At 34.7% G+C, this 11,634-nt stretch overlaps 1 protein-coding gene across 1 annotated transcript in view; it reads left to right on the top strand.

The window, feature by feature from the left end:
* The window catches only part of Nectin3 (nectin cell adhesion molecule 3), a 10,486-nt gene extending 174 nt beyond the window's left edge, over positions 1–10,312 (top strand). Inside the window, exons 2-3 of the mRNA XM_028783608.1 lie at positions 3,095–3,246; positions 8,661–10,312. Of these exons, the coding sequence (XP_028639441.1) occupies positions 3,095–3,246; positions 8,661–9,241 (733 nt within the window). The 3' untranslated portion in view covers positions 9,242–10,312. The remainder of the gene's footprint in view (positions 1–3,094; positions 3,247–8,660) is intronic.
* Positions 10,313–11,634: the final 1,322 nt, after the last annotated feature.

Raw genomic sequence — 11,634 nt, 5'->3', positions numbered from 1 at the left:
ATTGTTTTATAGAGAGATGCATTCTTAAATGCACTAAGGCTGATTTTAATCAGCACTTAATTAAATTAATAGCTACCGAAATTAAACAAATGAGAAGTTTCTCAGTATTTTTCTACCCTATTGTCTTTTACCATCCTGTCCAGGTATTTCTGTCCCTGGATCCTGGCAGCATTGTTAGAGACTTGAGCTTTTTTCCCTTTTCCCTGTCATCACTGTCATGGATCTGATGATAGCCAGCCTGCAGTGAGGAAGCTTCCCCTTCAGTTTCAGCTTGGTTTCTCTGTCTCCTGTATTTAGGGTGTGTGATATCTTCAGCAATAGAGTCTTCTCTAATTCTGTTGGGCAATCTTGAAAAATGGCAAGAGGCTCTATTGTTGGGGTCTCAAGGGCTCAGCTAATACAGAGGCATCTCATATCTAGTGCTAGGAGTTTTGTTTAATAATCCCTGGCTTTTAGGAGATCCGTAGTACTGCTCTTCCAGCTCTCACTCTGGTTTTTGGCTTACATTTAAGTCAGTCTCCACATGGCCTTTCCAGGCCTACTTCATTGATTACCCTCTGCCCTGTAATCCCCCTGCTTCCCTGCCCCAAACCTTATACTTTGCATTTGTCCTGTTCCTTCTGTCCACTTCCATATCACCACATCACCCATGTTGTACTGCACCCTCTTTATTGCGTACCCAACCCCCAAAGGGCCATTTTGACTTTCCTGGCTTCCACAGGTACTTGAAGTTAAACACAAATCTAAAGATGCAGTGCTAAGGTCTGTATATGAGAAAGAACATGGTGTGCTTTGTTTCTGGGCCTTGGTTACCTCATAATTTTTTTCAGTTCCATTTACATACAAATCCAATAGCTCATTTTTCTTGACAGCTGAATAGAATTATATTATGTCTGTCTACATTTTTAATCATCCATTCATCACCTGATGATCATCTAAGCTGACTTCATTTCTTAGCTGTTGTGAATAGAGCAGCATTGAATATGGTTGAACAAATACCTTTGTAGTAGAATATAAAGTCCTTTGGGTATGTCCCTAGCAGTACGAGAGCTGGGTGATAGTTCTCTTTCTAGTGTTTTGAAGAACTGATTTCCATACTTTACTTTATACTCCGACTAACAGTGACTACGTATTCCTCTTTGTCTATAGCCTTGACAGCATTTGGTGTCAATTGATTCTTTTGTATTTTATTTATTTATTTTGACATGTATTTCCTTGCAGATGAACACCATGTTCACATAAAAGCTCATGGAAACAGCAGAGGGCATTAGGTCCCATGGATCTGTAAAGAGACTATTGTGAGGTCCCATATGGGTGCTAGGAACCAAGTACAGGTCTTGGTTCAGTAACAACAAATGCTTTTAACTGCTGAGCCGTATCTCTAGCTCCTCCTTTGATTTCATGATAGACATTCTAGCGGGTCAAATCATCTCTCAAAGTAGTTTTAATTTTTATTTCTTTCATGGCTAACAGTGTGTAATTTTACAAGTGTGTATTAGCCATTTGTGTCATCATCATCATTATCATCATCATTGAGAATTATCTGTTTAGATTGTTACTTTGATCTCTATGATATGGTAAATCACTGACCAAAGCAACTTAGGGGAAGAAATTGTTTGTGCTCATTTACAGGTCATAGTCCATTATTAGGGAAAATTGTATCATTAAATGAAGCAGAAACCATGGAGCGATGCTGGTTGTTGGCTTCTTAACATGCTAAGCTATCTTTTGTGTATAGCTCAGTTCCATTTACGTGGGGATTTGGTGCCCACAGTGGACTGTGCCTTCTTATATCAATCAATAATCAAACATTTCCCCAAGCATGCCCGTAATACACTCTGATCTCGGAAATCCTTCAGTTGAGATTCCCATCTCATTGACTCAAGGTAATAGCAGACTTGACACTTAAAGCAAACTAGGACTTAACTCCATGGCCTGTTTTTAAAATTTTTTTTTTATTTTCTTGTGTGTGTGTATATTCTGTAGATTAACTCTGTAGTTATGTAGCTGGCAAAGATTTCTGACTCTTTGGGCTTTTCTTTGCTGTACACTACTGTTTACTTTCATGAGGTCTAGTTTGTTGATTGTTGGCTTTGTATTCTGAGTGACTCAAGTCCTATTTAAAAACCCTTGCCTATGACTGCATCTTATAGCACATTGCCTTCCTTTTCTTCTAACAGTTTCAGAATTTGTGGTTTTATGTTGAGGTCTTCCATCCATTTAGAGTAGTTGATTTTTGTGCCAGGATAGATATACAGATTTAGTCTCCCTCTACAGTGAATGGTATTGAATGCAGAAGTTCATGGCTGCTCAGGGTCCCAAGACTTAAGTGATGGTTGAATGCTGAGTCCTACATAGGACATTTATACCACTCCATCAAAAGCTAGGGAAATACTGTGAAGTGTGAGTGGGAAATAAAAGGCAGGAAGATGTGGGAAGAGCTGTGAAATGCTGTCTTTTGTGGTTGACACAATCAATGAAGTTGTGATGTTAGCAGTAGCTGTGGCAGTCTGTACTAGCCCTGGACAGGACTCAACCTGTCACTAGTCAGAAAGAGACTGATAGGACCCATCTCTGCTTTCTGAACTATTAGCTTTTCCTGTATTCTGGGGAAAAGGAAGAAATAGGTTGTTTTCAGTTAGGAACCCATGGATGAGCCCACTAGCCTCTAGTAGATAGTTCCAAATACAGGTCATACCAGAAGTTCTGGTTAAACTTAGTGTATCATAAAAATGACATGAATAGGGCAGGCTTGGCGGGGGGGGGGGGTTGGGGCTTCAGAGATGGTGGAGGGTGGTCATTATCAGGATGCAGTATATATGTAATTGATGAAATTTAATAAAAGCTTTGAAAAGCTTCCCTCTCATTATGCTGACCTATCTAGCATACATGGATTATTTTCAAAAGAAGTGGATGTATTTAATGGACTTGTATAGTTCATCTTTATTGAAATGAAAATTATATGCTTTCATAACTAATTATAGGTAAAGGACACAGACTTTTATTGATATCCTAAAAGTATAACAGTCTAATAATTGTAAGAGTTTGCTATTTGAAGCTATTTAAAATAATGTTATGCTTTTTAAACATTTAGGTTGGATGGACAGTGGCCCGATGGTTTATTGGCTTCAGACAATACTCTTCATTTTGTCCATCCACTGACTGTCAATTATTCTGGCGTTTATGTCTGTAAAGTGACAAATTCCCTTGGTCAAAGAAGTGATCAAAAGGTCATCTACATTTCAGGTAAGCTACTGCCATGTTCCGAGATAAGTTAAAGTAGTCATATCATAGTAATTGTAAGATAATACTGTGCAATACTTTTCCTTACAGCACTTTAGGTTCACTGGTAGAAAGTTTAAAAGAGAACATAAAGGGAATATGATAGAGTAGGAGCATCTAAGATGTGTTTGTAAAGCAGCAGTTCTTTAAGGAGATGTCAACATATGTAGTCAACAGGTCCTTCAAGTATCTTTGACTCTAGCATGCCTTTCTAGATGGTATTTAAACAATAAACAGTGTATCGTTTCTTTTCCTTCTTTATTTGCCGCTCTGCATGTCTGATAAAGTAAAATGGGCTGTTAACTTTTTTATTTTGGATTTGGAAATAACATCACTTGCCATTGGAGATGGGACTACCATTTTAGGGTAATGAGAAGTGAAGAATGCTGCTGTGTTTTAATGATGTAAAATTTGATAATTTTTCTAAGTTTTTAAGCCCTGAAAATTTATTTTCCACATACTGTTGCACTATGAAAGTTTTGTTAAGTTAATTCAGTATAAATTTCAGCATTTATAAAATATAAAGAACAAAACCCATATTTTTTATCAATAGCTATAAATTACCCATAAGGTACTAAAACAGGAAAGAGACATTCAATTATTTGAATGATTCTTAATGATCAGAAGGATCTAGCAATGTTCACATCTAACTCAGAAAATGAGGATGAGAAAAAGCAGGACCGTCAGATGAAGGTTTTTACAATGGAATGAATAGTTGTGTTCTAAGTTTCTTCAAATAAAGAATATGTTAGAGATTTAGAAAGTATTATGCTTGTGTTTTCAGTTCTGTGTGACCCTGTGTTTGCCCCCCCAGTGTCACTACAGGCTAGTGACATGCTTGCATAGCTGCTCACCTGTCCTCAGGACAAGCAATGGATTAGTGCCTGGCATACAGCAAAGACTCCAGTTTTCTGTGTCATACTCACAAGGAACAAAAAACCATGTACATCCACATACAGCTCCTTAGTAACAGCATTTTTGTGGGAAGTTGATTGATTAAAGTATTAGAATCACTTTCTTCTGTTGAAAGACAACCATAGACAGTATATATTTAAATTATATTGAAAACTTAAATTTTAGTTTCCTGGCGAGTATTTACCTTTTGTTCTTTTTGCATAGCTTCCTGTGTGGTATTTGATTTTAGCTCCAATGTTATTGTTATATCGTCTTTGCGTATCCAGGTTCATGTTTGTCTTTTACATATGTATGCTGATTTCATTGGTGATAGCCAAACTTTACACTTTCTAGATTCCAGGGTTATAATTTGTTTTGTTTTATTTTGAAGAATTTTCATCCTTTGTTTGCAGCGGCCTATTTACAATCATGAATTATATGTATTTATATGTAGAAATTGAGTAGACATTTACAACTTCCCTTGTTCAAAATCAAGACCTGTCCTGACTTTTCTCCTGTCCCTCGATGCAAACTCTCTGTCAGCTTCTCCCTTCAGTGGCCTGTGAGTTCTGTCACTGCATTCACTCAAGACACAACCCTTTAAATCAACCTTCTTCTCACTCTTTCTTCTATTCCGCACAGTCCACCACTAAACCAGTATCAGCTTTCCTGCATGTCATATGGAATAGTAATCCACTCTACACCTTTTCTGCTGTTGTTACTGCTTTGATCAAGGACAACCAGAACTTTTTGCCTGTAAAGCGGTTAATCTCCAGCTTTGAACCTATCACCCGTCAGTCTGTATTCACATAATAAGCAGCCAGTCTTTTAAAGAGTGCCTTAGATTGTCACTCCTCTTAAAACCTTCCGTGAACTTCCATTTACTGAGATTAAAACTAGATCTTCACAGTGAATAACAGGCCTCTGTGCACTCTTGGAGTCATATCATCGTCTATGTCCGTGCTCACTGGGTCTACCTGTTTCATTGGACATAACAGGTATGCTCCTGACTCAGTCTGCATTTTCTGTTTCCGTAGTCTGGAGGTATTCTGGCAGCTTTTTCCTTACTTTCCTTTCTAAACTGTCACATCTTCCAACAAAATCTTTCTTCTATGATTCTCTATTCCTGATTGCTAACCCTGTTCTCTGCCTTATTCTTCTCCTTGGTACTTGTTCATATGGCATATTCATATTTTTATTCATATGCTTACCTACTTTTATCCTCGCTACAAGTTAACTCTTAAGAGGCCAAAGATTTGTATCTACTTTAATCACAGCTATATTGCTGCCATGTCAGTGCTCTGTGACACACAGTAGGTATCCCATACACTTTTGTTGCATGAGTGAAAAAAAAATTAGATTTAGGAAAAAAGTAACTTTATTTTCTTTATTTAGGGGACTGATGATTAACCTTTTTTTTAAGCAAAACTTTTTAAGTGTTATAAAGTGGGAGACAACTTTAAGTAAATACGAGACACCAGTGTAATTTCTCAGAGTACTGCTGAAGAGGATAACTTTGTGTGAGGTAGTGCTTATGAAGTAATCAAGAGTTGAATCTTACTTCTTGTGCAGAGTCTATGGCACTGTTGTCTCTGCCAGCTGTAGTTGCCTTCTCTATTGTTGCGTGTTTTTTATTAAGTATCCTTGATGTGCTGGTGCTTTTAAAAGGTGTTTTTTCATCAACCTACCGGGCTTTTGTCAGGGTAAGAGGCTGTAATTGATACAGTAAGATATCATCTTGGTGCTAGGTTTACTTTTAAAAATATATAATCTTATGTCAGGAGTTTTACTTAGAAAACTATGGATTTAGTCACTGTGAGTGAATTTGTTTTTAACATCTTTGTTTTCTCACATTCATGGCCTTTAGGTTTTGGACAGAAGGCCATGGGCTCATGATTACAGGATTCAGTTTAGGTTGCTGGACTGTACTCAAGTAGAGTGTCACTCTCGTGGCTCTTAGCCCAGGACTAGCAGGCTGCTGGACATTGTGTTTTTCTGATTTGCTGTTTGCTTGTCCCTTCCCATAACTAATATATTACTTCTCTGAAAGTAGAATATCAAATTACAACATTTCACATCAGTACTCCAGGCCTGACATATTCCCTCTGCACAGTAGAATTTCATATTATTGATTTTGAGAGCCAGGCATAGATTTCAAGAATCTATAAATGGTAATTTCTAATTTTAAGATATGAAATTTTAAAAATTTAAACAAATTTAAGGTCAGTGTATTTAATTTTAAAATCTATTAATAGATGAATTGTGCCTTATAGCTACAAGGACATTCCTGAATGTACTATTTGTTCTTCTATTTGGCAGAACTAATTAAGTTGTTGGCTAAACAGATTAAAAAAGACCTTTCATTTGGTAGAGATCTCAGAATCAACTGCAATCTTTTCATATGTCATACATTTAGCAAAAAATATATAATGTCTGATTGAAACAATGAGTGATGATGTGATTTTTAAGTCACCATAGATAAGTAGCTATTGATGATTATTAAAACCTTTGACTCCATGCATGAACCAAGATTCACTAATAAGACCAACTGAATTTTGAATATTGTTAAAATTTTCTTTTGTTAAATATGAAAAAACAGTAGATATCCATTTGTGTGTGTATAAAGAACTTTGCAAATGGAAATAAAGTTCAAATTTGAATCAATAAATTGCAACACTGTTGAGTTTTATATTTCCTAGTTGGTAGGAGCTCAGCTGTATGCGTTGTTCCAAGAAAACTAGGGCGTTAGGGTGGTCCTAAGCTTTGAACAACTCCATGTATAGAGATATACAGAGGTGGATACATTTTAAATAATTAATATAGGGAATTTGTATTTTTATATTTGTATTGTTACTGCAGTGTGCTAGTACATTTTTTTGTAGTCATTAAATATTATCTGTTCAGTAAATTGGCTGCTCTGTTACTCCCCTAAAAAGTAAACACACATTGTCTCATAGAAGAGCTTAGGTTTTTGTCTTACTTCTTTAGCACCTTAATTTCTTGAAGCTAGATTATATGAAGCTTTACTTCTTTGATGCTAAAAAGAATCCTTGAGTTTCACATTTGGATACTTCATTCAAAATGAACTTGCCCAGCTAGAGAAGATTGTCATGTGAAGTTTTCCTAGATTCACATACATGTAGTACCTGTCAGTATTACCTGTTACAAGCTTAAAACCATAGGAAAAGAGGTTACAGTATTTGGTGGATTTTTTTTTTTTAATGCTGTACTTGCTAAATTTTTACCACATTCTATACATATGGCATTCCGTGATGAATCCTGTTTCAGTAAGTATATTTCTTAGCTTGTGATGTTAGAATAACTTACACCATGTAGATTTAGTACTTTTCTAACAATCATTTTAAAAAGCTCTATCAGAACCACTCTCATAAAAATTAATTTTAAGAGATTACCATTTGGGCTTATCTTTATCTATGAAAAACTCCACATTCTAAACGCATCTTTGAACTTTAGAACTGTATATAACATGGCCAACAGATACTACTTAATGGACAATTAACCAGTCTTTAATTTTTACTGTTTATGTTTAGTTGCTTTTTAATATTAATGGCTACTCTGTAATATATCAATAAATGATTCATTTGCATCTAATACTTAAATATTATTAGAATGTTCTCTCTAAAATATTAGTTATTCTCCTTTACAGTTTATCCTAAAAACAATAGCATGGAATTATGCAAATATAGTTGAAATTCCTTAATGTTACAAATGTTCAGTATGTTATCTTTGATTATTAGAGACGATTATTACATTTTTATTTTGTGTATGTTATTCTCATTTAATAATAGTGCACTTGATCGACACAGTTTTATATACCTGCTGTTTTATTTTTAAAATTACCAAATAATGATCTTTACTATTATATATCTTTAATAAAAAATTATAGTACTTTTTATTTAAGAAAAATATTTTTGAGAGAATTATTAAACCCACAATTTATATAGTATGTCCACTTAACAAGACTATGGTTTTTCATTCTTTTAAAAGCTAAGTCCTACTCTTAAATATTAAGTAAACATGCATATTAAGAAAGTATTTTTTGTCAGTTTTTATTTTTATTTTATTTTGATACTGACTAACAAGCTACACATTTGGAACTTTTTATTTAATTGAAATTTTGTATGTTCATTCCCGAGCCAGCCATGCATAGACCACTTAGGTAATAGTCTACATTGAAACAGTAACCCGTGCCTTAGAGCATGCAGTCCTCAAGTGTGGAGCGAATAACTTCTGACACACACCACTGGCTTCATCTCTCCTCATTTCATAGGTTAAAATGTCAGGATTGTTTTTTTAAGTATTTGTTCAGTAATACTACTTTTTAATCTTAAATTAAGAATGAAAAACTATTGTTATTTGAACATGTATTCATTAAGTGTGCTGCCTATTCACCTGCTGCTGAATCAGCCTCATTGACATTGTCTGCCTTTCTGTGTCTTGTCTATCTTTACTGTTTCCATTAGATCCTCCTACTACCACCACCCTTCAGCCTACAGTTCAGTGGCATTCCTCAACTGCTGACGTCAAGGATCTAGCAACAGAACATAAAAAATTGCCCTTTCCATTGTCAACTTTGGCAACACTTAAGGATGACACAATTGGCACCATCATTGCTAGTGTAGTGGGTGGGGCTCTCTTCGTAGTACTTGTGAGCATTTTGGCTGGAATATTCTGCTATAGGCGACGACGGACGTTTCGTGGAGACTACTTTGCCAAAAACTACATTCCACCATCAGACATGCAAAAAGAATCGCAAATCGATGTTCTTCAACAGGATGAGCTTGATTCTTACCCAGACAGTGTAAAAAAGGAAAACAAAAACCCAGTGAACAACCTGATACGTAAAGACTACTTAGAAGAGCCTGAGAAAACTCAGTGGAATAATGTAGAGAACCTCACTAGGTTTGAAAGACCAATGGATTATTACGAAGATCTAAAAATGGGAATGAAGTTCATGAGTGATGAACGCTATAATGAAAACGAAGATGATTTAGTTTCCCATGTAGATGGTTCCGTAATTTCCAGGAGGGAGTGGTATGTCTAACAGCCACCAATGTGACTTCACTATGTACAATGTTTCATTCATACTAGTTGATCATTTCCAGATTGTTCATACTTTTTCTTGAGGAAGAATAAGCTTTTTCAAGTTGATTTCGAGCTTACTTTTTATATTCTGATCTGACAAATGAAAATGTAAAACCTGGGTTCAATGTATCTGAGCTGCTTTACAGTTTTTTTCACTGCTATACTACTGTCTCAAGATTTAAATTCTAATGCAGAGTACTTTATTGGTCTGAGGCACACAGGTAAGAAAGATGTCAACATTAAATGTATGAAGTTTTTGGTACAAAAATTAAAAACAGAAAAAAAATGAAACTACCTTGGCATTGTGTATTAAATATTTACCTAAGACTATAATCTCAAGTATAATGATTGTGTAACGTATACCTCTCAAAATTTATCATCACTAAGAATACTCCATCAAAATTGACAGTAAAAGTCATTCAAGAAATGCTTATATATTTTTAGTATACTAAAATCATTCATCCTGGTGGAGTATCTTTTCATCTTCAAACATTATTTTCTAAGTTTCTATATAGATAGGATCTTTACCTCTGCATTTAAATGAGCCTTGCCATAATTACTGTAGAGTGGCTTTTCAAAGATATTTTGTTGCACTAAAACTGTGGCCATAAACTCAGTGAATATGATGTGTGGAAGAGCATAAGGAGCTGTTCAATATTTTTGTCCAAAATACATGCAAGAGTAATAAAACATATGCCTCTTGACACAGTCATTACTAATGTTCTCATCTCTGGAAGAAAGTTCTTTAGTCGTTTTGTGAACATGGTTTTGGTACGCGAAGCATTGACCTTATTTTAGTGCTTCATTTGCTAAGCGTATGAATCGTGATACAAACGTGGTACAGGACAGAGAGGGTATTTGAGTCTGTTTGTGTACCCGAGTTAGACGTGAGCTGTTCCAGCCAGGAACCTATACAAAGAGTTTTCTAGGTCTTCTTGTTTTAGTTATTTAATGTTAGTATTGTTCAAACGGGTATGTGTACAAAACAATATTACAATAAACTTTGAAACTTGAGGTTTCATTAGAGAAATCTTAATTACAGAACCCGTCATTGATAACACTTGCTGATGAATATTGGCAATCTCTCCCTTTTTTCTTTATTTTCTCCTAAATGTATGTATATATTTCAAGCTTTTTTTTTTGCTTGTTCATTTGTTTGGTTTTTTTTCAAATTAAAACTGAAAACATATCATGAGATTTTTGGGGGTTTATTTTGTTCATTTGTTTCACATAGCTCATTAACTATATTCTTTCCAGTATCATGTAACTTCTGAGGAGATGATATATAGATCTTCAAATGTTAATATTCTTTGTATGGTAAATTAATTCTGCAGTAGAGTTCTTAAAATTGTGATAATGGAAACTGCTTTAAGGCCTGAAGAATGTTTTTCTATCAGTTGAAAAACTGATTGGGGAAAAGGATCATGTAGAACCAGTGTCTTGCCAGGACATTGAAGATGTTATTAAGTGAATTATAGTAGATAAATTATTTTTAATAAAAAACCAAATTAGGTACACTTAACTCCACCAACCACCTACTCCCAATCCTTTCAATCATATATATGTGTGAATTATATATACATATATATATATATAATAGATTTTTATTATATATATTTCATATAGAAGATAGAATTGTGGCATATTCCTAAGCTATTGCAAGTAGTGAAAGCTTTATTCTGAATGATTAGACAGTATTTTTCTTTAGCAGTGTTATTAAAATTAGCTCTACCCCAACATGTATTATAAGGCAATAATAGATTAAGACATACAGTTAGTCCACCAGTAAATCATTTTTAATGTTTTAATATATTTAATCACCTAATATACAGGCACCTTAGTTCAAATCATTAGAAGTATACTTTTTAGTAATAATACACTGTGACAAAACTAACTTTAATTATCAGTATTGATACAAGCCACAAGAAAAATTGGACTAAAATTTCTTTCCATGAAAGATAAGCATTTATTGCTCTTTTGATCAAGGATTTTATCTTGAGAAGTAGGGTTTTGATGTGTTGTATGAGTCCAAGCAGAATGATCATATTTAGGCTTCTATATAAATCTCAACTTGAATATTTAATCTAAAGGAAATTAGCAATGTTAATAACGTTAAAAACTATGTTACTGAAGTACAAATACCTACTGATGATAAACTCCCTTCATGGTTTGTCTATTAAGAGGCTAGTTTTAGGCATTTTGTTTGATTTGTGGGCAAAAGGCAATCTCAAACCTATAGAGTATTTAATGTGGTCTGTATCCATAATCTGGACCATTTGGCATGCTAGAGGCTCGGCAGGTTCTAGGAATCTCACACTGGTGCTTAAGGTTTTTGGAAGCATTGCACTCTTG

Source organism: Grammomys surdaster, unplaced genomic scaffold (genome assembly GCF_004785775.1).
Source record: "Grammomys surdaster isolate TR1022 unplaced genomic scaffold, NIH_TR_1.0 1155, whole genome shotgun sequence".
NCBI classification, from domain to species: Eukaryota; Metazoa; Chordata; class Mammalia; order Rodentia; family Muridae; genus Grammomys; species Grammomys surdaster.
The sequence above is the reverse complement of the archived record's forward strand: the minus strand, read 5'-3'. Positions and strand labels throughout refer to the sequence as shown.